The 27,291-nt window shown below is 32.9% G+C and overlaps 1 protein-coding gene across 1 annotated transcript; it reads right to left on the minus strand.

The window, feature by feature from the left end:
- Positions 1 to 8,448: 8,448 nt before the first annotated feature.
- On the minus strand, positions 8,449 to 21,703 carry LOC122500725. The gene is made up of 2 exons (XM_043609795.1): positions 20,507 to 21,703; positions 8,449 to 9,664 (listed from the first exon to the last, which is right to left on the minus strand). Exon 2 carries the CDS (start codon positions 9,608 to 9,610, stop codon positions 8,846 to 8,848), a length of 765 nt encoding a protein of 254 aa, XP_043465730.1. The 5' UTR covers positions 9,611 to 9,664; positions 20,507 to 21,703; the 3' UTR covers positions 8,449 to 8,845.
- Positions 21,704 to 27,291: the final 5,588 nt, after the last annotated feature.

Consider the following 27,291-nt stretch of genomic DNA (forward strand, 5'->3'; position numbering starts at 1 on the left):
AAGGGGGAGGGGGGGGGGGGTTCGGCAAAAGTCTACGCTAATCTACGTGGGGGGAGGGGGGAGATCGACTCTTACTACGTAGTTAATACATATAAGCTAAAATTAAATTTGGAAACTTACTACCCGTCGCCATTGTTAAATGTGGCTATATGCCAAGAATAAAATATTTTATTCAGAATATTTGACATTGTTTTTAATTTAATTTTTAATTGTTTTTAATGCGAATATAGTTAAATATGCAGTTTGAAAAAAACTACGTAACACACGGGGGAGGGGGGGGGGTTCAGCAAAAGTCTACGTTAGTCTACGCAGGGGGAGGGAGGGGTCAAAAAATGACAAAAATAGGTCTACGTAGTTTATGAACGCTCCCTTACCAATATTGAACCAACGTTTGAAATCAATATTTTACAAATACCAACACATAGCAAAAATTTTTCAAAAGAAAAAAAATTGAATTACTAATCTAGATAAGGAAAAATAATTAATTTAATTAGAACACTCTGTTAAAAATAGAATGTGATAAAAATCAGACAAAGACAAAATTTGTCTAAGTTTGAGAATGCAAGCGTCTCTTCTTATATAGAACTGGTAACACAACTTGCTAGTGAGTGAAAGAAGCTCTGTCGCACCCTGGTGTTCGATTTTGAAATGTCGCGCGCTGCTTCAAAGTACATGCTCGAAATTACTTTGGATAAGTGCCACCAGGGTGCGCCAAAGTTTCTTCCTCTCGTTAGCAAGTTGTATTACCAGTTCTATATAAGAAAAGACGCTTATGCATTCTCAAACGTAGATAAATATTATCTTTGTCTGATTTTTATCACATTCTGTTTTTAACAGAGTGTTCTAATTTAATTTATTTTTTTTTCTCTTTAGATTAGTAATTTAATTTTTTTTTTTTAATTTCTGCTACATGTTGGTATTTGTAAAATATTGATTTCAAACGTTGGTTCAGTATTGGTAACCATAAGAAATAACCAAGGATTAATTTAATTTTAAAGCATTGGTAATTAATTGGTCATTAATATTGGTCCAATCTTTGTTGCCAATGAATAACCAAGGCTTCGAAAGTCCGGCATTTACCTTGACAGACAATAGTAATCCAATATTGGCTGCCAATGCTTGTCAAAGTCGTGATCATCCCAAGACTCTGGCAATAGTAGCCCAATATTGGTTGCTATTATTGCACCATCATTGGTACTGCTGGCTCCCAATATAGGACCATTATTGCGCCAATGGTTAATTTCCCATTGGGATTGTGATTCGACAATTTTAAAATTTGCGCCTATATTTTCATGTCAAATGATCTTTATGTAAAATGAAATCTATGATAAATGAATTTTATGTTAAATAAGAATTATGTTAAATGGGATTTATGCCAAATAAAATTTATCGCAAGTAAATTTTATGTCAAATGAGAATCATGTTAAATGTCATTTATGCCAAATAAAATTTATATCAATTTAATTTTATGTTAAATAATAATTATGTTAAATCATATTCACGTCAAATGAAATTTATGTCAAGCGAATTTTATGTCTAATGATATTTATGTCAAATGCGGATTTTGTGTCAAATGAGAATTACGTTAAATGACATTTATGCCAAATGAAATAATTGATGTCAAATGAATTTTAAACAAATAAAATTTACGTTAAATAAATATTATGTCAAAAGAAATTTATGTTACATAATTTTTATGTCAAATGGGAATTAATAGTTATCTGAGTTTATTATGTACCTAACATAATATTTCCGTTAAATGAATTCTATGACAAATGATATTTATGATAACCCAGGTGCGAATTTTGGTCGGCCGCCAGAGTTGGCAGGTCGGGCCCAGGTCGGCCCATCTATGGCTGCCAATAGGTCGGCAGCCAAAGTCGGGCCGACTTTGGTTACTGTTTCCACCCAAGGTTGGGCCGACTATGGGTGCCAGAGTTTAGAGAACCTAATTTTAGTTGGTCGGGCCGACTCTGGCCTGAGTCGGGCCGATGGTCGGCAAAACTATGGCAGCCAGAGTGTAAAAAACCTAATTTCTGTTGGTCGGGCCGACTCTGGCCTGAGTCGGGCCGATGGTCGGTAAAACTATGGCAGCCAGAGTGAAAAAAACCTAATTTCTGTTGGTCGGGCCGACTCTGGCCTGAGTCGGGCCGATGGTCGGCAAAACTATGGCAGCCAGAGTGTAAAAAACCTAATTTCTGTTGGTCGGGCCGACTCTGGCCTGAGTCGGGCCGATGGTCGGTAAAACTATGGCAGCCAGAGTTTAAAAAACCTAATTTCTGTTGGTCGGGCCGACTCTGGCCTGAGTCGGGCCGACCATCTTAAAAAACATTTCTATACTGCCATGGTAGAAATTAAAAGTTTTTGTGTTAATTATTTTAGCTAAAATGGATTAAACAAAAACTAATAAACGTTATCTGATTTATTAATCGTTATGAATTACAAATTTCTTTTTTTAAATTGCAGCTTATAAATTCATTTTTGTTCTAAGGCTTTCATGTAAGCGTAGCGTAATGGTTAGCGTGTTAGACTTCGGTGCGTTAGGTTGCGAGTTCGATCCCTGCGAGCGTTAGAAATTTTAATTTGTATTTATGTATAAGATTGTGTCTAGTGTTAAGATGAATGCGATAAATAAATAAATAAATAATGAATATTAAGATATCACTTAATATCTGTTAATTGTAAAGTTAATAATTTTTTGCAAACGGTCGGCCGACTATTGGCTGCCAAGGTCGGCACGACCATGGTTGCCAAAATGAAGCCGACCTTCTTTCTCATGGTCGGGAAAACTTTGGCACCCCTGGTCGGCCCGACTTTGGCAACCATAGTCGGCACGACCATGTCAGCCACTGGACGGCGGGTGTTACAATTCGCTAGTTCGGCCGACCTTTGGCTGCCAAGGTCGGCACGACTATCCACTTGGTCGGCGCGACCATGGCCCGACCAACTTTTCGCACCTGGGAAATGGCTTTTGTGTGCAATGAAATTTATGACAAATAATGTTCATATTATGTGAATTTTATTTAAATAGTTTTATTTCAAATAACTATTTTGCCAAAAAAGATTTTCGGCTCAATGTTGGCGCAGTACTGACTGGAGAAAATTGAAATTACTTTGTGTGAAAATTGATTCTGTTGAATTATTTTTCTCAACAACGGCAAATCAGTACTGAGCCAGTACTCAACCAGTACTGCAATTTTGCTATTTATTTATTTATTTATTTATTTTATTATTTATTTATTTATTTATTTTTTTTTTTGCTATTTATTTTAAAGTAAATATTCTTTTCTTAAAAATTTTGAAAAATGTTATTTAGATAATTCTGCCTGACAAAGAAGTTAATAACATATTTTATATTGTTTACACACTGAAAGAAAAGCTATAGTATTATTTGATATCTTCATATGAACATTTAAAATAAAATGTATCAATTTAGGGAAAATGTGTCAGTTTTTGAATTATTATTTCAGTATTTAGGAAAATATATTATGAATTTATCATTTTACAACATTTAAAGAATAAAAATTAGTATACACAACTGTCGGGAATTATCGGTACGGCTGCACGCGCACCAGTGTTGTCAAGTTAGTGGTTTTTCCACTAAATTTAGTGAGATTTTGGCCCTTTAGTGGCAATTTTAGTGGGAGGATTATTTTAGTAGAAAAATTAGTATATTTTTTTTTGTTTAGTGGATTTTTTAGTATTTTTTACCTAAAAGTAATTTTATACTTTCTCACTCATAATCTAGTTACAAAACGCACTTTGAGCATGTTTTTATAATATTTAAATCATAAATAAATTTTACCTAAAATTAATAAATGTTTGAAATTTTTTAAAAATATCTTTAACTATTGTAGTAAATTGTTATATGTTAAACTATTATATTTTATGGCAAAATTATTTAAATAACTTTTAAAAAATCAATGTGCAAATTCAAAAAATTTGCGTTCAGATACTTTTAGTGAAAAAAAAAATTTTTAGTGGAAAATAAATGTCAATCTAGGGGGAAAGCGCTATAGTGATCTGGAAACACTGACGCGCACAAGCCTAAAACATACCAATCTTCAGTGGCGGATCCAGAATTTACTCCAGGAGGGGGGGTCATCTTTAGATGTGGCGAGCGACGACTATAATTAGCTGATCTTTTTTTATGTAAATTTTTCACCCCAGGGGGGGGAGGTCATGGCCCCATAACCCTCCCTCTGGATCCGCCACTGCCAATCTTTAAATCACGATTTCTTTGTATAATTACAAATGTCAGAAAATTAACAAATATACCATTCGAAAGATTATTAAATTTTACGATTAATGATGCATAACTGAAAATTATAATAATTTATACAAAGATTGCAGCAATAGACAAATATTTGACAAAAAAATTTTTAAAATATAATTTTTTCAACCCCTGCACATTTTTTAGAATTTGTAGAAAAAATTTGAAACTTACGTAGGTGCGTGATGATTCAAGTCTCATCTTTAATTTAGGACCAGAAGAGTTTAAAAATCTTATTTGGTTCGTAATATATCATTGTAAACGTCCGAACATGTTTTTTGACAAATGCATTGAATTAGTCGATTTTGAACGGTTTTTGGATGAAAATGCTCGGACCGTTACAATGATATCTTTCGAACCGAATAAGATTTTTAAACTCTTTTAGTCTTAAATTAAAGATGAGACTTGAATGATCACACCTATATAAGTTTCAAATTTTTTGTACAATTTTTAAAAAATGTGCAAGGGTTGAAAAAATTTCCAAAAAAATTTTATTTTTTAAATTTTTTTGTCAAATTTGTCGATTGCTGCAATCTTTGTATAAATTATTAAAATTTTTAGTTATGTATTATTAATCGTAGAATTATTATCTTTCTTTTATTATAATCTTTAAAGATTATTATCTTTCGAATGGTATATGGGCATATCTCTAGAACTTTTAAACTTTTAGGTATTGGAAAACTTAATTTTTCTTTTCAAGCCACATTCTTGAAATTAATTTTATTGTTTTGTGCATTGATCAAATAGTAGAAAACACCTTGCGATACTCATTTCTACACATTGTTAACTCCCCTGTGTATGAGTTTAACCGCAAGAAAATGTTTCTAAATGCTGTGATGTGATAAATTAATTCGGGAAAATACTATAGTCCACCAGGATAATTTCGCTCGATAATTTTATGCACTATCAACTCCAATCTTAAATTTTGACGAATAAAAAAAATACTTTTCTTCTTAACAATAATAATAATAATTCTAACTCATTTACTGAATAACCCAAATCCGAAACAAACCAAACAGTGTTGGGCGCCAGGTTCAAAAGGAACCAGTCGTAACAACCAACATAACCAAAGTTAAATATTTATATCGTCCCAATTTAAGATTTATTTAGTGTCCGGCTAACATAAGTGGAGAAGGGGAGGATTCATCTCTTTATGCTGAGGTTTCTCTTGCGAATTAGACAACCAAATTTGTAATAAAATTCTATATTTGAAATTTCCATTAAATTCAACAATTCTCAAAATTTACAGTTATTAACGAAATTTGGTTCAGAAATCGAAAGTATTTATAATAACAAACAAAGCGCAATATAATCTTGAAACATTCCACGACTTGAATAACTCATGAAATCAGACTCAATAAATCGAACAAAATCATGAAATAAAACATCTAAATTTATCCGAAATTCGAGTAAATAAACAACACTAAAATAGAATTAATCAGCAATCAAACGCAAATAGACAAAATTAGTTTACCATGTAAGTTTCCGAGATTTCATTTTAATGGGAGAGAAGTTAAACTTTAAAGTCGAAATAATTATCACTATTATCACTTAATTAACGAAAGAAAATCTCCCATTAATTCACACTACATGATTTTGCATCATGACTAACGAAAATCGCAAAATGTCGGAAAATCACATAAAAGAAATTAAATTATCGAAATCTGACATACTAAATAAATAATAATCGAAATTTATCTGAATTCTTGCGGAACACTCTTAATTTTCAGACACTCAAAATTCTTAAATCTCATAATTTAACCGATTTAAATGTTAAGTTGAGTTTTGTCGGTAAATGGCACATTTCAATTTACTAATACGCACAAATTAATTGAATCTTGTAAAGAATTACGCGGAAACAAAGAAAAGGGGGGCATATTTTCGGAAAATAACAAACAAAATAATTAATCGAATGAATTACAAGAATTAAATCGGTAACAAAGCAATAATTGGTCTCATTATCATAAATTTTCACAAAATATTAACCTACCGGCATGGAGCCGACATATTCCCGAGCACATGTCCAAGTTCAATTTTTTTGCATTAGTCATTTTATGACTGAAAAAGTGAACTTAAAGCGAAAGAGAAATTAAATTTAACAAAACTCACTCACCAATTAAATTTTTGTCACGAGAAGAGGGTATCTACTTAATTCTCCTCTCTCGGAAAATGAAAATATGTTAATTTACAAAATAATTGGCTTCTGCCTGGCGTCACGGTTTTTACAGTATCTCTGTATATAAAAAAAAATCAAAGAAGAACCGAGAAATGACAAAGAGTGGAAACTGGATAACGACGATGTGTATGAAATCTCAGGTGTTGACGGTGATCGCTGATTGGCTGATTGTTTTTCGGAAATTTTCTGCTACTGGAAGTGGCGCGTAACTTATTCAAATTTGATTTCACTATAAACCAAATTAATGTTTTTGGTAGATATTTTCAGTAATTCCAATGACTATCCGGCAATAAATGTCCATTCTTGAGTCCTCAGGTGCGAATAATTAATCTACTTAGCGTTTCTGACTAAATTGGACGTTCTTCAACATAACCTCAAAATTAGGATTTTCGTCCTCCTCATCCATCGGGAATCGTAGTTAACTAAGGAAATAGGTAACATTGTCGCTGTCGACTGCGACGCTGTTAATCGTAACAAAATGATGCTGTCCGTAGAATTCATTCGATCAGCTGTGCGAATCTCGTTCTCCGGTTGGCAGCAGTGTCATAACAAAAACATGTGTGCTTAACCTCAAATTTCGCCCAAGTCATAATGTTGAGCCTCAATCTTCGGTGAATCAGCAACAAATATCCGAAATCTCTTTATCTTGCTCATCTATTACATGTTTGAATCTTGCATAGATAAATGGTAAATACAACTATGGTTGTCGTAACGAATTTTCCTCGATAACAATGGTTTCCCTCATTTTTGCAGATTATTGGACTGGCTTCATAATTCGAATTGACAAGTTGGACTCATTCTCCGAAAATATTGCGTGTTGGCTTTTGTGAAATTTAAATTGAACAGTTACTATAGAGAGTGATTTCCGAACGTCTCATCAGCAAATAATCCTTGGTCCTTGGTCCTTGGCTTGACTCGTACAAAATTTACATGAAATAAGGAGAGAAGACGGCAGTACAAAATAATAATTATAATCTAAAATCGCAATCGGTCGTGGAATGTTTCGTTCTTTCGCAGGTACCGTGTTGCCAGGGATTTCAACTACTTAATTAATTAATTATCGTGTGTAACTTGTAAACAAAAGGTAAATAATACAAAAAAAGGCAAGTTTTGTGAGTTGCAAAAATTGCAACGTCACAACTATCCCTCCCTTATAAGAGGCCGAATTAGGCCTTCAATTATAAACTTATCCGATTTGCAGTAAAATTTATTCATAACTAAACTAAATTTTTGAATCAACTTCTTCTTAAGTTACACACGATAGATTTTAAAGAAAAGACTATGGATTTTACTTTATTTAGTTTTAGGTATTAAATTATGCTTCTAAAATCGGGACACAACTAGCTGAAATTTTAATTAATCAAATTTTAAATAAAATATAATTGTAAACAACTATTATAAACTACTCGACATAATGTGCTACCCCGATACCGAGCTAGTGCTCTGGAAGCGTAGCAAATTAGCAACAGCAAGTAGCAAAATTTAATAATTGAAAGGGTAGGATTCCGATAGCCCTCAGGGTGAGAGGGTTTTGCCAAATCAATCTCTCCCAATTGATCGGGAACATTCCACTCCATGACCGATAGCAAAAAAAAATCATTTAAATTTCATAACTAGGTCATTTAAATATATTAACCAAAGTGACTCATTTAATGAACAGGTAGAATAATAAAGATAATACGTAAAATGGACTTAACTAAATTTGTTTAATTTTCAATAATCGATTGATACAGGTTATGAGTATTGACCATATTTGTTCATAAGCTTAAATCAACGTAACTAAATAATCTTATTCTTTTAATTTTTAAGCTATAATACTGACGTTGGTAATTCAACTAACAGTCGATATAAACAAATTGACTCATTAACTTCTTATAAATAACCAACGATTTCAAATAATAAAAAAAATAATTTTCGTATAATTTGACTTATGAATAAGGAAAACAAAGTGAAATTTTAGATTAGTAACCAAAAAAAATAGTAAATTTAATTCGGCTACAAGAAATTTTAACATCAACTAGGTTGACAAGTAATTATTATTGGAACAACAAAAAAAGAATTTCAGCAATTATACTTCGATATTATTGGAACAAAAAAAGAATTTCAGCAATTATACTTCGATATTATTGGAACAAAAAAAAGGAATTTCAGCAATTATACTTCGATATGAACAATATTTGGACGTATCTAGATTGTTTTACGGTTCGATAGTCTTGTTTCATACAAGTTTTAATCATTAATATAGCAAAAAAATGGAATAATCTTCTAACAAAAAAATAGAAATTTTGAAACTAAAGAGGTATGAATACTCAACATATGTGTTCAGAGGTCTCAGCGATATAAAAATAAAAGATTTACACGATTCACATATTATCGGATTCTAACGATGGGCGATCTTAGTCGCGTCGGATATTTTTAGTACAGTATGGACACTCGGACGATTTTACTCCTTCCAAACCGCAATGGTAGCAAAATTTACGCTCAAACGGCTTATCACAAGCAGGATAGTAGTGAGCTGAGCTCCCGCAGTTCCAACAGCCTGTGCGCCTTCTTGAGACTGCGTTTAAGACATATACTTCGGGATTATTGTTAAAAGACAGTTCTTTACCTATATCCACTAGAGTAAGTTCGGGATTTGGCGGGAACGCATAATACATTTCCTCTTTAGAGAATTCAGCTATTTTGGATTTCTCTCCCAAACGAGTCGAAGATGAAGTTGAGGGTTTAGGAGTTTTATTAAAGCCTTTCGCGTGATTATCCAACGGTAAAGCGTGAGCTCCTGTCAGTCCTGATTCATCCTTATCCGTCTGAGAGTAGGCGTCGAGGGTAAGAGTATATTTAAGTTTCTTCTTCGTTGGGTCTATCGGCAAGTTCGTAATTTTATCTATATTGTCTTGTAGACCCGGGAATTTTGACTCGATTTTGTTTAATAGAGTCTGATGAATTTCTAGTTCGCTAGTCAATCTCGTGATTTCCTCCATTTTGTCGTTAATTGCCTCCCTCATTTGTTCGATAGTCTTCAGCAAACAGGTATTTTGGTTCTCAATGGCTGTAGTCATACTAAATAAGTATGCAAGTTCTTCTTGAGCTCGATTGATTGTTTCTTTCATGTCCGTAGCGGTCTCGGGAACACAATTGTCATTCTGATTTTTTCCAGACATGTTTATGCGAGGTAATTTCGTATCTCTACAGATGAGTAATTTATAACAATTGACCTGTAAAGAACAAAGCAAATTAGACATCAGCGACTGCGTGTTTATACGGTTTGAGATCCTCAATGTGAATTTTGCCGACCTTAGTGCCCTCGAGCGTACTTATTTCGTAAACTAAAGGGGAAAGGACTTTGCTGATTTTAAAAGGGCCAGTGAATTTTGCGCATAGCTTTGCTGCAATAAATTTTTCCTTATTGGAAAGTTGCCGATTTCGAGATAAAACCAGATCTCCGAGATGATATCTCAGTTCACGCCGACGAAGATTGTAACGCTTTGATTGTTGCACAAATGTTTTATCGAGATTATCAATAACCCAATCTCGAACGACACTTAACCTTTTCATGCGATTATCCCAGGATCCATGGTTGGTAAGTTCGACTTCGGTTGAATCCTCTTCTCTTTTCCGTAATGAATTTATCGGTTTTGGTTCACGTCCTAGATTTAGAAAGGCTGGTGTTGCGTTCAGGCTAGTGTGATGCGCAGTATTATAAGCGAAGCGAAATTCGGATAGGTTCTCATCCCAAGTTCGTTGATCTTTCTCGATGTACGCGACAATCATAGTCTTTAATATCCGATTCACTCTCTCCACCGGGTTCGCCTGTGGGTGATATGGAGGAGTGGTAGTGTGGCGAATGTTGAACTCTTCGGCCAATGACTTTATCGTACTATTTACGAATTCAGTCCCATTATCGGTCAACATTACTTGCGGACATCCCCATCGATTCAATACTAATTCACGGAAGGCTTCACTGATCTTTTTGCCGTTAGCCGAGCGTAAAGGCTTGAGTTCGATCCACTTTGTGAAAAGGTCTTGTATCACGAGTAGATATTGGAATTGCGCTCTACTCTTCGGTAATGGTCCTACTATATCTGCTGCGATTACGGTCCATGGTTCTTCGATGGTCCTTTGATTCATCATTCCAGGGGGAGCGGCTTGCTCTACTTTGCAGGTTTGACAAGTTAGACATTCACGAACGTAAGTCATGACTTCTCGGAAACAATTTGGCCAGAAATAGTCTCGCGCAATTCTAATATAGGTCTTTTGGATCCCTAAGTGACCTGATTGTGGGTCATCATGTGCTTCGGTAATTATAAATTTTCTCTGATCATCTCTAGGCACTAATTTCCATGCATTTGAGTCCAAACTTAATGCGTCGAGCAGTAAGTTTGGATGGTAATAATACAATTTCTTATCGATAATTCGCCAACATGGGAATCTATTCGGGAAATCAGTCACGGCAATAAATCTTCTCACATACCAAGAGTCTTTTGGATTGGCAACTAAGTTTAAGGTTTCGGGCGATTCATGGAGTCGTGATAGTGCATCTGGCACTAGATGAGAAGATCCTTTTCGGTATATAATTCGATAATCGTATTCAAGAAGGGACAGGGCCCATCGCGCTAATCTTCCTGTGGGATTCTTTAAATTATTTAGCCACATGAGACTACTGTGATCCGTGACTACCGTGAACCTATAACCCTCTAAGTATCCCCGGTATTTCTGTATGGCCCATATCACTGCCAAGCACTCCTTTTCCGTTGCCGAGTAATTTCTTTCCGGACTAGTTAAAGTTCTGCTAGCGTATGAGATGACGTATTCGATGTCATCGATATTCTGCGATAGCACGGCACCTATGCCAGTATCACTAGCGTCAGTTTGTAAAATAAATTCCTCGTCAAAATTCGGACAGGATATTATTGGGGCCTCGGTTAGGTGTTTCTTTAGTTCATCGAATGCTACTTGCTGTTCGTTACTCCAAGTCCAACCTTTTCCTTTCTTTAAGAGAGAAGTTAACGATGCGGCTATTGTGGCGTAATTTGGTATAAAACGCCTATACCAAGATGACATACCTAGGAACCTGCGTAACTGCTTGACATTACGAGGAGCGGGATAATTCAGAACGGGAGCTACTTTGTCAGGATCTATTTGCAATCCATTTTCGTTAACGAGATAGCCGAGATATTGCACTTCCTGACAACAAAATTCGCATTTTCCGAGATTTAATTTAAGTTTAGCGTCTCGGATTTCCGTTAGGACTTTCCTCAACCAATATAGATGTTCTTCAAACGTTTTAGTGACGATAATTATATCATCAAGATACGCGAAAACATTAGGTTCCATATCTTGGCCTATGAGCTTATCTAGCAAACGTTGGAAGGTCGCTGGCGCGTTGGTTAATCCAAAAACCATTCTCTTATACTGAAAGAGACCTCTACCAGGGACTGTGAACGCGGTAATGGGTCGGCTATCAGGGTGTAACGGAATCTGCAGAAAACCTTTGTGAAGATCTATCTTAGATATGTATCGAGCACTTCTTAGTTTATCCAAAATGGCGTTCATTTGCGGAAGCGGGTACGCATCTTTTTTGGTTACAGCATTAACCTTTCGAAGGTCCAAACAGACACGGTAAGTTCCATCTGGTTTCTTGAGCATGATTAAGGGTGACGACCAATTTGCAGTAGACGGTTCCACAACATCGTCCTCGAGTAATTCATCTAATTCTTCGTACATAAATTGCATAACTTTTGGCGACATTTGATAGTATCTCTGCTTAATGGGTTTACTATCTCCTACGTCAATTACATGTTGGACTAGGTCCGTCAATCCTATTTTCCGATTATCTTCAGGGATTTCTTGTTTCAGAAATTCAGCCAAGATATCAACTTGATCTTTAGTCAGTTCTTTAATACCATTACATTCTTCAATTACCGTGGGAGCAATTTCAAAGGGGTACCATTTGTCAGGAATGGCCTTATATGACCAGGAACGGGTCTTAAAATCGGTTATTATTTCAAAGGAACGCAAGAAATCTAATCCTAGAATGATTGAATAGGGCAAAGATTTTAATACTCTAGCATTAATATATTTTCGTTTACCGTTTAATTCGATGGGAAGACATAACTCTTTGGACAAGACTTCAACACGACCGTTTCCGAATTGTACTCTCGCCTTTGAGTCTTTAAATGGAAGTCGCAGATGTTTTATCAAACTCAAGGCTGATCCACCTATAAATGTTCTCGTGGCGCCGCTATCGATTAATGCTTCGAAGGTGATATTCTCGATAGTGATTTTCACGAAGGGTAAAGACTCGGAATTTTCTACAGGGATTCGGTCATAAGGAATTTCCGATAGTTCTAATAACTTGTGAGTGATTTCGCAATTAGGGAAATCAGAAAATTCCCAAGGTTCGTCAAGATCCGATTCGTCCAAATAATCTGAAATTTCGCTGAGTTCTGACATCGAATCTGCGGAAGATACTTCACGAGAATCAGGGTTTAAATCTAATGATGATATGGAAATAGCGTTCTCGGAAATTGAACTCTCTGTCACGGTTAAATCGAGATAGGGCTCTAACGAGAATAATGGAACCGGCACTGCCCCAGTTAACGGTCCCTTCTGGAGTTTTCCGCACACATTGGGCACGTCGTTCTAGTCTCGCCCTTCTTTCCGCAACCGAAACAATATATTATGCGGGGTTCTTTACATTGTAGACTGCGGTGACCCGGTTGATCACAATTCCAGCAGACCAGGACTCTTAAGTTCTGATCGTCTTTTTCCCCGTTATGGTTATTTTGTTCTTTAGTAGCGGGCTTAGACGTTTCTGAAGGTTTCTTGTCTTTATCGGAAGACTGTATGCTCTTACTCGCGTTTGTTTTATTACGGCTGTTTTTATTTTGATCTCTAAATTTATTGTCGGGCTTTTTATCATTAAGGAGAAAGATTTCCTCATAATCAAGTCCTTCCTCTTCTTCATTATCAGATACAATAACAGTGTTAATCGCTTCGCGTCTCCTAACCGATACTCTTCCTCTATAGGCCAGATCGGGCAATAATGAGCGGTCGGGGGGTGGAGGGGGTCTGTATGTTTTGACTACTCTATACGTTTTTTCAGCCGCAATAGTCATATCCTCTAATTCGATTCGCGTACGAACTTCGGAACGTCGGACAGATATCTGGAGGTGTGGTAGTAAATTGCGGTGTGCGTAGCTTATTGCTTCTTGTTCGGATAGTTGGGGCACTACGCGATCTATCATTGACCAAATACAGGTGAGAAAATCAGCGACCTTTTCTTTCTCTCCTTGTGTTCGGCGATGGATTTCTTGGCGTAATTCAAATTGAAAATCCGCGTCAGCAAATCTAATTTTGAAAGCGAAAGCGAACTCATCGAAAGATCTCCAACGACGCCTAGAGCCTCTAAACCAACTCAAAGCTATCCCTGATAGGAAGAACGGCAAAATTCGAAGTAAATCTTCCCCATGAATTGGGAAGAAACTCCTACCTTCCTCGATTCTTTTGAGGAATGACTCAGCATCTTCTTGTGATGTTCCAGAAAATCGGATATTCCATTTTCTCATCACTTCGTAAGCTGATTTTGTGTTATGATCATAACGATCTCGATAATAATCACCTTGTGAAGAAAATCTATCATAGTCAATATGAGGTCTGTTATCGTAATAGTAACGGTTATTTTCGTGTAGTGTATTACCTGGATAGGGATAATTATCATACCTGGAATTTTGAGGTATATTTGGATCATTGGGATGATTAAAGTCACTTGGAAGTGGGTCATGTGGTGTGCTACTCAGATAATCGTACCTAGGTTTTTGAGATACATTTGGATCACCGAGATGGTTAGGGTCACTTGGGAGTGGATTATAACTACGATCGGCTGCGGGTTGGGTATGTCTGTGGTAATCGAGATCGTCTTCAAACCGTACATGCTCTGGGTCAACGATTTTAACATTCGTATGTCGATTCGATGGGTAGTCATTCTCTTGATCATCAGCAAAGTTATTCTGGTCATAATCCCTATCTGAATTAGCGTATCGTAGTTCTTTTTGAGCGTATAAGTGTCGTTGTGGTCGGACATAATCGTTTCTACCCCTGTTGTCGTGAGTAATATAACCTGGTCTTCGGTAGTCGGGGACGGTACTCATGTTAAACCTAGCGAATTCATCTTCCAAGAGATTATTAACATATTGATTACCTTCACGAGGCCTATTTTGATTGGGTTCGAGATAACGATGATTGTCATACTTTGAATTATAATATATTTCCGGTCTGACCTGATTATCTCTTTTATTTCCGCGATACTGGTCATCAGAAATTGTTTTGGGCTTAGTGCCCGTGTCTCTCCGAGCTGGGTGAGTGTGTGTGGCTGTAGGTGGTGGTAACATAATTCCTTGTGTCGTGAGGACTTCGTGGGGAATGAGTCCCGTTCGATTAGGTCCGGTCAATAGGTCTTGAGAATTGTGTGGTGTTGTGAAAGTCGAGAAAGCAGGTGCGGTAATAGGCGGTGGAAGTGTGGTATACTGTGTTATGAGAGGTGGAAGTGTGGTATACTGTGTTATGGGAGGTGGAAGTGTGGTATACTGTGTTGTGGGAGGTGGGAGTGTGGTATACTGTGTTGTGGGAGGTGGAAGTGTGGTATACTGTGTTATGGGAGGTGGAAGTGTGGTCAATTCTGATCGAATTTCGGGCTGAGTACCTTGGGAAATCGGTTCCCCTCCGCTAGCAGTATTTCCTGCATCGAAAGGCATCGTCGTAGGTTGATTTTGTTTGTCACCGGTATTTTTGTTTGGGCTCTTGTGTACAACGAGCGAGGATTCTGTTTCTTTATTATTTAGTGAAAATTTATTTAATTCCGATTTAAAAAGTCTTTCACGAAGCACCGGTACGATTCCCTTTATCGATAGGCCGCGGCGTTCCAGTTCATCGGTTACATCATCTTTAGATAATGAGTAGGCCCAAGCCTTCAATTCTTCTATCGTGACGAGAGTCATTTTGAAAGAAAATATAATTTATGATCTCTCAAAACAATTAAATTTTGGATTTAATTAAAAGCGGGCAAAATAAAGGAGGTAAAGCAAATTTTTAAATCAAAAGGCAAATAAAACAATCAAGGTTCAGCAAAATTCAGCAATGATCAGCAAACATAAGAAATATATAAACAACATAATATATAAACAACATAAATGCACATAAAATCAGAAATCAATATAATATAATTTTATTGGCAAATACTCATAATTTGTTTAGCAAAATAATATTGAACAATATTATTATTAGGTTTTGTCACTTTGGTTTATAGTGCTCGAGACCAACTTTGCTTGTCACTTTTCGTTCCTGATAAATTGTTTCTAACAAAAAAATATATAATCGTGAAAATAAGACAGAACTACGCTTCAACCATTAATTTATTTTCATAACAATAAGAGTCACCATCAGCAAGAGAAATTATTGGCAGGCCCCACGTTGGGCGCCATTGTGATGTGATAAATTAATTCGGGAAAATACTATAGTCCACCAGGATAATTTCGCTCGATAATTTTATGCACTATCAACTCCAATCTTAAATTTTGACGAATAAAAAAAATACTTTTCTTCTTAACAATAATAATAATAATTCTAACTCATTTACTGAATAACCCAAATCCGAAACAAACCAAACAGTGTTGGGCGCCAGGTTCAAAAGGAACCAGTCGTAACAACCAACATAACCAAAGTTAAATATTTATATCGTCCCAATTTAAGATTTATTTAGTGTCCGGCTAACATAAGTGGAGAAGGGGAGGATTCATCTCTTTATGCTGAGGTTTCTCTTGCGAATTAGACAACCAAATTTGTAATAAAATTCTATATTTGAAATTTCCATTAAATTCAACAATTCTCAAAATTTACAGTTATTAACGAAATTTGGTTCAGAAATCGAAAGTATTTATAATAACAAACAAAGCGCAATATAATCTTGAAACATTCCACGACTTGAATAACTCATGAAATCAGACTCAATAAATCGAACAAAATCATGAAATAAAACATCTAAATTTATCCGAAATTCGAGTAAATAAACAACACTAAAATAGAATTAATCAGCAATCAAACGCAAATAGACAAAATTAGTTTACCATGTAAGTTTCCGAGATTTCATTTTAATGGGAGAGAAGTTAAACTTTAAAGTCGAAATAATTATCACTATTATCACTTAATTAACGAAAGAAAATCTCCCATTAATTCACACTACATGATTTTGCATCATGACTAACGAAAATCGCAAAATGTCGGAAAATCACATAAAAGAAATTAAATTATCGAAATCTGACATACTAAATAAATAATAATCGAAATTTATCTGAATTCTTGCGGAACACTCTTAATTTTCAGACACTCAAAATTCTTAAATCTCATAATTTAACCGATTTAAATGTTAAGTTGAGTTTTGTCGGTAAATGGCACATTTCAATTTACTAATACGCACAAATTAATTGAATCTTGTAAAGAATTACGCGGAAACAAAGAAAAGGGGGGCATATTTTCGGAAAATAACAAACAAAATAATTAATCGAATGAATTACAAGAATTAAATCGGTAACAAAGCAATAATTGGTCTCATTATCATAAATTTTCACAAAATATTAACCTACCGGCATGGAGCCGACATATTCCCGAGCACATGTGGGTAAGACTCCGTCAGAAAAAAAGCGATTTGCAAGTGGTCTTCCGATTTCTTCGAAACCTTGGGAAATAGAAGTCTTATATGAATTAAATTTAACCCTAAAAGTATTTTGAAACATTTTCAAAATGGCGGCCGCTACGCCATATTGAAAATGAGTGTTGCGTTTTTTTCAAAAATTAATAACTCTGAAACTTTTTGATCGATTTTAATAAAATTTACAGGCGATATAGTTAAAAATACGTAGTTTAATTTGATATTATGAACAAAAAAAAATTTCCAAAATTTGTCAAAAAAAAAGTCAAAAAAATTTTTTGAATTAATTTTTAGTTCAGTTGGCCTAATTTTTGAATTTTCTAATAAGTAAATATCGATTCCTTGTAATTTCACCTTTCATTTCATAAAAAAAAATTTATGGAGACTCTAATAGTTCTCGAGATATTGCGACTTTAGTGGAAGCGCGTACCGCGGAATTAAACTCCGTAGCGAGGCGGAATATGAAGCGAGCGTACAAACGTGCACAATAGGGTGTCCGTAACAATGCGACTTTCGAATTTTGTTTACGCCACCCCCCAGTTTAGTTCCAATAAAATAAAAAAAAATTTCCCAAAATTTGAAGCCGATTGATTAATATTAACACGTGCCAGAGATCCATCGAAATTTCCCATTAAAAATACATAGGAAAAATGCACTTTTTAAAAAAAAATTCATAACTTTTTTAATTTTCATGCAAAAAATCTCCAGGTCACATTTGCCTTTATTTTTAGCTGCACTATAAGATAGCACTTTGCCAAAAATTTAATTTTGAAAAATTTTTAAAATGGCGGATGATTAAAGTGGGTCATAAAAATGAACCACAATATATCCAAGGTTTTAACACATAAGTGTTGTCAAAAATTCAAAAAAATTTCTTACTCGGGGCTATTTTCGATCGTTTATCATGAATCTGATATTAGAAATTAATTTTCAAAATTTTGGATCCAATATGGCAGGTTCAAAATTTTGATTATCTACATTTTCGAAGTAAACATTCTAAAACAACGTCAAGGGCGATATTTGGAAGCGCTATTTACGAATCTAATCTTAAAAATTTATTTTTTAAATTACCGAATCTAATATGGCATGGCGGATTCAAAATTTTTTTAAAAATATTCCTTTAATAATCGATTTTTAAGAGCAGAGGTATAAAAAGTTAAATTTCTATAAAAGAGTTTCTAAAACATCCCAATAATTATTTTTTGTAAATATTAATCTATAAATTAATATTTAGACTATTTACTTAAAAATGTAGAAAATCATAATTTTAAATCCGTCATAGTGGATCGAATAATTTGAAAAATAAAATTTTAACATTAGATTCGTACACTCAGAAAAAAATTTGTTCGAATCAACCAAATTTTGGTTAAATCAACCAAATAAATGCATTGCTATACAGTCAACCAAACGTTTGTTTGATTCAACCAAAAAATTTCTTCCAATACGTTTATTTGTATTAACCAAATGCTTATTACACTTAACCAAAAAATTTTATTTAATATAACTAAAAAATTTGTTTATTTCAAGAGAAAAGATTTGTTTGATTCAAATAAATAGTTTTAGTAAACGTATTTGGTTCATTTAAATAAATATTTTTGTTTACTTAATTTTGTTATTTATTTTCCTCTAATAATATTTGAATTTCCTAATTTAATATTTTCTAGTACGTATTATTGGTTAATTTATAATTTATTATATAATTATTGATATTTTAAAATTATACATATAATAAATTATAAATTAACCAATAATATGTATACTAGAAAATATTAAATTAGGAAACTCAAACATTATTAGAGGAAAATAAATAACAATTAAGTAAAATATTATATATGTATTTCTTCATATAAACAAAATTACTTAATTATAAAAAACATTTGAAATATTACATTAAACATATTATAATTATGATTTTTATACGTGCACTCAGGAAAAAGTTTTTTCGAAACAACAAACTGAAAACTTCACAAAACCTTTTTGTAAATATTCTTCTCACTGGTACAAATTAAATATGCAGTAAGTCAATGAACACAATGTATTTAATATTTATTTAACCGACACTTATAATTTTTTTTCTTTGATTTACCGATTTAACAAATAAATTTGACGCGAACGCGGACTGTAGACAAGTGAGATCGCCATTTTTAAATTCACACATGTACTTTTTAAGACAAGCAAATATGTTTGTTTGACTCAAATAAAATGATTTGGTTGAATCAAACAAATTTTAGAATTTTTACTTTAAAAATGTAGAAAATCAAAATTTTGAACCCGCCATATTGGATCGAAAATTTGGAAAAATTAATTTCAGATATCAGATTCATGATGAACGATCGAAAATAGCCCCGAGTAAGAAATTTTTTTGAATTTTTGACAACACTTATGTGTTAAAACCTTGGATATATTGTGGTGCATTTTTATGACCCACTTTAATCATCCGCCATTTTAAAAATTTTTCAAAATTAAATTTTTGGCAAAGTGCTATCTTATAGTGCAGCTAAAAATGAAGGCAAATGTGACCTGGAGAATTTTTTGCATGAATATTAAAAAAGTTATGAATTTTTTTTTAAAAAGTGCATTTTTCCTATGTATTTTTAATGGGAAATTTCGATGGATCTCTGGCACGTGTTAATATTAATCAATCGGCTTCAAATTTTAGAAAATTTTTTTTTATTTTATTGGAACTAAACTGGGGGGTGGCGTAAACAAAATTCGAAAGTCGCATTGTTACGGACACCCTATTGTGCACGTTTGTACGCTCGCTTCATATTCCGCCTCGCTACGAAGTTTAATTCCGCGGTACGCGCTCCCACTAAAGTCGCAATATCTCGAGAACTATTGGAGTCTCCATAAATTTTTTTTTATGAAATGAAAGGTGAAATTACAAGGAATCGATATTTACTTATTAGAAAATACAAAAATTAGGCCAACTGAACTAAAAATTAATTCAAAAAATTTTTTTGACTTTTTTTTTGACAAATTTTGGAAATTTTTTTTTGTTCATAATATCAAATTAAACTACGTATTTTTAACTATATCGCCTGTAAATTTTATTAAAATCGATCAAAAAGTTTCAGAGTTATTAATTTTTGAAAAAAACGCAACACTCATTTTCAATATGGCGTAGCGGCCGCCATTTTGAAAATTTTTTAAAATCCTTTTAGGGTTAAATTTAATTCATATAAGACTTCTATTTCCCAAGGTTTCGAAGAAATCGGAAGACCACTTGCAAATCGCTTTTTTTCTGACGGAGTCTTACCCATGTCCAAGTTCAATTTTTTTGCATTAGTCATTTTATGACTGAAAAAGTGAACTTAAAGCGAAAGAGAAATTAAATTTAACAAAACTCACTCACCAATTAAATTTTTGTCACGAGAAGAGGGTATCTACTTAATTCTCCTCTCTCGGAAAATGAAAATATGTTAATTTACAAAATAATTGGCTTCTGCCTGGCGTCACGGTTTTTACAGTATCTCTGTATATAAAAAAAAATCAAAGAAGAACCGAGAAATGACAAAGAGTGGAAACTGGATAACGACGATGTGTATGAAATCTCAGGTGTTGACGGTGATCGCTGATTGGCTGATTGTTTTTCGGAAATTTTCTGCTACTGGAAGTGGCGCGTAACTTATTCAAATTTGATTTCACTATAAACCAAATTAATGTTTTTGGTAGATATTTTCAGTAATTCCAATGACTATCCGGCAATAAATGTCCATTCTTGAGTCCTCAGGTGCGAATAATTAATCTACTTAGCGTTTCTGACTAAATTGGACGTTCTTCAACATAACCTCAAAATTAGGATTTTCGTCCTCCTCATCCATCGGGAATCGTAGTTAACTAAGGAAATAGGTAACATTGTCGCTGTCGACTGCGACGCTGTTAATCGTAACAAAATGATGCTGTCCGTAGAATTCATTCGATCAGCTGTGCGAATCTCGTTCTCCGGTTGGCAGCAGTGTCATAACAAAAACATGTGTGCTTAACCTCAAATTTCGCCCAAGTCATAATGTTGAGCCTCAATCTTCGGTGAATCAGCAACAAATATCCGAAATCTCTTTATCTTGCTCATCTATTACATGTTTGAATCTTGCATAGATAAATGGTAAATACAACTATGGTTGTCGTAACGAATTTTCCTCGATAACAATGGTTTCCCTCATTTTTGCAGATTATTGGACTGGCTTCATAATTCGAATTGACAAGTTGGACTCATTCTCCGAAAATATTGCGTGTTGGCTTTTGTGAAATTTAAATTGAACAGTTACTATAGAGAGTGATTTCCGAACGTCTCATCAGCAAATAATCCTTGGTCCTTGGTCCTTGGCTTGACTCGTACAAAATTTACATGAAATAAGGAGAGAAGACGGCAGTACAAAATAATAATTATAATCTAAAATCGCAATCGGTCGTGGAATGTTTCGTTCTTTCGCAGGTACCGTGTTGCCAGGGATTTCAACTACTTAATTAATTAATTATCGTGTGTAACTTGTAAACAAAAGGTAAATAATACAAAAAAAGGCAAGTTTTGTGAGTTGCAAAAATTGCAACGTCACAATGCATAGATTTTTCATAAAGTTGGATTTTCACATCAATCGGTATCTTGGGGTTTTTTGGGTAGCTGATTACAAATATGATGTTAATTTTTCAAAATTCAAAATGGCGGATCTAATATGGCGGATGAAAATTTTAAAAATAATTCAATTTTCACAGAAGTGGGTATGAAGGGGTTTTTGGGGTCGCTAATTATTATGAATCTGAATTTAGTTTTTTAAAAATTTTAAAAGTGGTTTCAAAATGTCAAAAATTATTTATATTTTAAATACTGTTTTAAAAATATTTTGGGATTAATTATTTATTATAATTAAAAAGCAATAGAAGTAAATAAATAAATAACCACGAGTTATAATTATTTTAATATTCTAAAAAAATTTCTAGTTTTATTTTATATTAAAAGTACAAACAGTATGAACAAAAAATGAATAACGTTTTATTGAAAGTTTTACTTCCCTTTCTTTATCCATAATTAATATTATTTAAGTAAAATACATAATATCTACATTCGGCAATCAAAACATTTTGACACATTAAAAATAATATTATCATGGAAACTTAGAAAAAAAGAAGTTTAAAATTATTCTAAAAACAGAATAAAATTTAAATAATAAATTAAATGAATAATTTAAAAATAAATTAAGCTTATGAAAATAAAATGAAATTGAAAATTGATTAATTCTTGTTGTCTTTAAAATTCTTTAATACTGTTAAAATTTCAAAAATTTCAAGTTCTATTATATCTATAAAAGTCTAGTAACATTTTTTTAATAATTCTTGAATTACATTCAAATCATTATATAATAACGAGAAGTTCAAAAAAAATCATGCAAAAAGATTTGATTTTTCAGAAATGTATCCACCATATTGGATTTTCTATTTAAAATTTTTTTAAAATTATTTCAAATTCGTAATCAGCAAAACAGGAAACTCTTCTCTCTAAATCTGAATTAGTAGAAAGTTACTAATGAAATAAAAAGTCTTCCACCAAATGATTTAGTAATAATTTTACTAACAAATAGTGAAATTTTACTAATTATTTATAGATTTTACTAATTGCTTAGTAGAATTCTACTAACAATTAGTAGAACTGTTTTAGGGGCCGTTCAAAAAATACGTAACGCTATTTTTCGAAAATTTGGACCCCTCCTCCCCCCATGTAACGCAATGTTGTATACAGTAGCGCCATTTTTTCTGCTAACCGTAACAAATAGCTTGACCCCCCCTCCCCCCTAAAGCGTTACGTATTTTTTGAACGGCCCCTTATTAGTAGTCGATAAAACGGGGCGGATTTGATTCTGCACATTTTAACTGCATACATAATTAACTGCATACATATATTGAATACGGTTTGACTTTATACAAATATTTATTTCATAATTTTCTAATTAAACTCTATACAGTTAAACTGTATACAGTTGAAATACTTGCGTTTGAATAAAATTTTATATGTTTGACCGTAAACAGTTCGACTTTATACTACTTAACTTTATATAATGTTTAATATTAAATTGCATACAGTTAAATTCTATACAGTAAATCAGAATGCCCTTGAAATATTATTCAAATAATATTAAATAATTTAATAAAAATTAATTAATTTATTAATTTTTAATTTTTTTAATAATATTATTCTGTATACAATTCAACTGTATGAAATTAAACTTTTATATTTTTTAATTTTGTTAGTATGCAGTTTAATTGTATGCAATTTTCGAAGTGAATAATATTTCAAGGGCATTCTGATTTACTGTATAGAATTTAACTGTATGCAATTTAATATTAAACATTATATAAAGTTAAGTAGTATAAAGTCGAACTGTTTACGGTCAAACATATAAAATTTTATTCAAACGCCCAATGGGAAATTAACAACTGGCGTAGTACTGCGCCAGCACTGGCAGCACTGGCGGCAAGGCTGAGAGCCAGCACTGGCATGGCACTGGGATGATAACGCCGTCTGGCGCTGCCGAAGTACTGTCTGTCAGTGCTGCCAGACAGCGCTGGCGCAGCATTGGACCAGTGCTGGCTGAGAATATTGCCGCAATAAATGCCGTATTGTTATTAATTAGTCATAAATTCATAATTATAAATTATTTAACAACAAAATGGTAAATAATATTAATAAATAGTTATTATTCATAAAATATTTCTCTTCTTAAAGAAATTGTATTAAAGATGGAGACTAACAATGGATATAGTAAATGAAGTAGAAAAAAATTGTTTATAACATTTAAAAATTAAATAATAAACAATTACAGTAAGTGTGCATTAGATTTTCATATTTTAGTACCTAACGATTGGAATCTAGAAATATCGCAAACCTATGAAAATAAACAAAATTGCTGACGAGGGGAATCGAACCTACGACCTACGGACTAACAGACTAACGCTCTAACCACTATGCTAACGACACATGTGTACATGAAAGTATTAATATCTCATCAGTATCATTCAGACATACAATTATTGAGTCAAAGATGAGAAAGAAATTGGGATACGTTAGAAATTATAAATTGAAGTAAAATAAATTAAACTAAATTTTTAATAATTAAATTAAATTACTTTACTTATTGCATTTAACATTTTACGTAATTCTTAAATTACGTGGTAATTTATTAATAATTTTTTATTCATAGTAAGAAGTATAATAGTATTTTAATAGGAACCAAATTATTATTGAGATTAAAGTTTAAATTTTGTTTATAATTTTAATTTGTTTAAATAATTTATTATTTACGAAATTAGACAATTATGTTAAATTATTATTATTAAATTTAATAAAAATAAAAAATGAACAACTGAAAAGTAAAATATTAATTTTTTCAATAAATTTATATTTATAAACATTCATAAACTTTTTTTATAATTTTTTTCAAGTTTATGTCAAAAAAGCAATGTTGGCAAAGAGCGTTGTGAACAATTTTTCTATACTCAGCCAGCACTTGCCGCCGTGGCTTGTCCAAGCTTTGGCGAAACAAAAATTCTGTACTGCGCCAGCACTAATTGTCGAGGCTCGGCTAGACTACGCCGAACAATCGTCTGAGTACTAAGCCAGTGGTGAACATCGGCACTACACTGGCATTTCCCATTGGGCGCAAGTATTTCAACTGTATACAGTTTAACTGTATAGAGTTTAATTAGAAAATTATGAAATAAATATTTCCCAGGCGCGAAAGACCAATGCTGACGATGGGTTGAAGCTTGATTGAGTCTTGAACGCCCAGCGTGGGTAACCCAGAGTTGAAGCAGTCTTTATATCATTGTCACTAAATATTGGTTCAGCATGGGACACCAATGTACGTCTTATGCTCGATTTAACACTCGGTCAATCTTCGTGAGTGGAGCTTCAACATCCAGTCTTTATTCAAGCTTGAATCAATCTTGATAGTTTATTTATTACCGTGTACACTTAACAATAATAGATATAAATACTTATAAATTATTTAATATTAAAATATTATTTCTGATAATTTTTAGTAATTTTTTATACTATTTAAAAATTATTATTATTAATTATTATTAAATAATATAATAAGTATTATTATTATTGTTATTAAGATATGAATTGGTAAGTAAATATTAATATTTATTTAGTGTATAATATTTATATTCATTATATAAGATTCATTTAAATAAAATTAAATTATATATTATTTTTTTTCTTGCAATGTCAAATTATTATTTTCAAAGTTCAAGAGTTTCGTTTATCTGAAAAATTTTCAGTGAAAAAAATGTTCATTAGGTAGTAATAAATATTTATGCCTAGTAGTTTTACACTAGGTTTAACTGTTTACTGAATATTATCAAAAATATATTTTTCGTCAAACGCGCGCGACTAAACACAAATAACCTTGAGACGTTGCGATTGTCGTGCTCCCACCATCCCATCTACTCAATGCTTTCCCCTCATGACGTCACAGGCGGGGAGTGCATTGAGTAGATGGGATGGTGGGAGCACGACAATCGCAACGTCTCAAGGTTAATTGTGTTTAGTCGCGCGCGTTTGACAAAAAATATATTTTTGATAATATTCAGTAAACAGTTAATCCTAGTGTAAAACTACTAGGCATAAATATTTATTACTACCTAATGAACATTTTTTTCACTGAAAATTTTTCGGATAAACGAAACTCTTGAACTTTGAAAATAATAATTTGACACTGTGCGAGAAAAAAAATAATATATAATTTAACTTACATATAAAATTATCAGAAAAAATATTTTAATATTAAATAATTTATAAATATTTATAGATAATATTGTACAGTGCACACGGTAATAAAGAAACTGAATATTGTATCAAGATTGACCGAGTCTTGAATCGAGCATGGGACGAACATTGGTGTCCCATGCTGAACCAATATTGAGTGACGGCACTGGCATTGATATAGTAGATTAGGCGAGAAGCCTTCCAGCCTTCTGTGGCCGAGCGGTTTAAATGCGTTCGTTGAGAACTTCCGGTATGCGTTAGGGGCGGGGTGCGTGAGTTTCGATCCCACATGCGAGCGAATATTTTTCATTCTTTGTTATAAGCGTTTACATAAAATAATAAAATTGTGTGTTGTGTCGTGAATAAAAAATAAATAAATAATGTTAAAAGTCTGTTAAAAATCAAGAAAAAAATGTAACGATTAACAGAAAAATTGTCTTTTTTTACTAAAATTATTTTTTTTAAATTACTATTCAAATGATATTTATTGTTAGTAATATATTCTTATTTATTTGAAAATAATATAATTATTACAAATAATAACTTATTGTCATTAAATGTATATAAACACACATACATGAATTAAAATAATAACAATAATATTTATTATTATTATCAATAATTCATATATTCACATTATATTGAATAAACGTGAGAAACGAGTAAATTTGGGAACAGTGGAAGCATTCTTGTTTCAGTCCTGCATTAGGCGTCCGCAGCATTGATTGAGCATTGGTGCCAATGCTGAATCAAGGCTCGCGCTGCAGTCTGGAATCGGTGTTACATTAAAGCTTCGATCATTCCTGCTCTCGCTGATTCACTCATGCTCAATCAATGTTGACCAATGCTCGGCCAATCTTTATAAAGCCTGAACTCGGCGTCACTTCGCGCCTGGGTTGTATAAAGTCAAACCGTATTCAATATATGTATGCAGTTAATTCTGTATGCAGTTAAAATGTGCAGAATCAAATCCGCCCCGATAAAACAGTTTCACTAATTCAATAAGTGAAAAAGTGACTTTCAATTAGTGGAATTCTACTAAAACATTAGTAAAATATTACTAAAAATTAGTAATATCCTATACTAATTGAAAAAGGGAAAAGTCTTCCATGAAAACTACTAAAAATTAGTAAAATTTTACTATTTCTTAGTAGAATTCTACTAATTCAAATTTAGAGAGTTAAATGTCAAAAGATATTAAAATCTGATAATTTTTTTTAAATTTCGTCCGCCATTTTGGATTTGCCATTTAAAATTTTTTTTAACTAACTTCAGATTTGTAATCAGAGGACCCCAGAAACCTATAAATAATAAATTTTAGGCAAACTTGCGAGTTTAATGCTTTCTTTTTCCATGAAGCAATGATTATGACA

Source organism: Leptopilina heterotoma, unplaced genomic scaffold, assembly GCF_015476425.1.
Source record: "Leptopilina heterotoma isolate Lh14 unplaced genomic scaffold, ASM1547642v1 Lhet_190, whole genome shotgun sequence".
Lineage (NCBI taxonomy): Eukaryota > Metazoa > Arthropoda > Insecta > Hymenoptera > Figitidae > Leptopilina > Leptopilina heterotoma.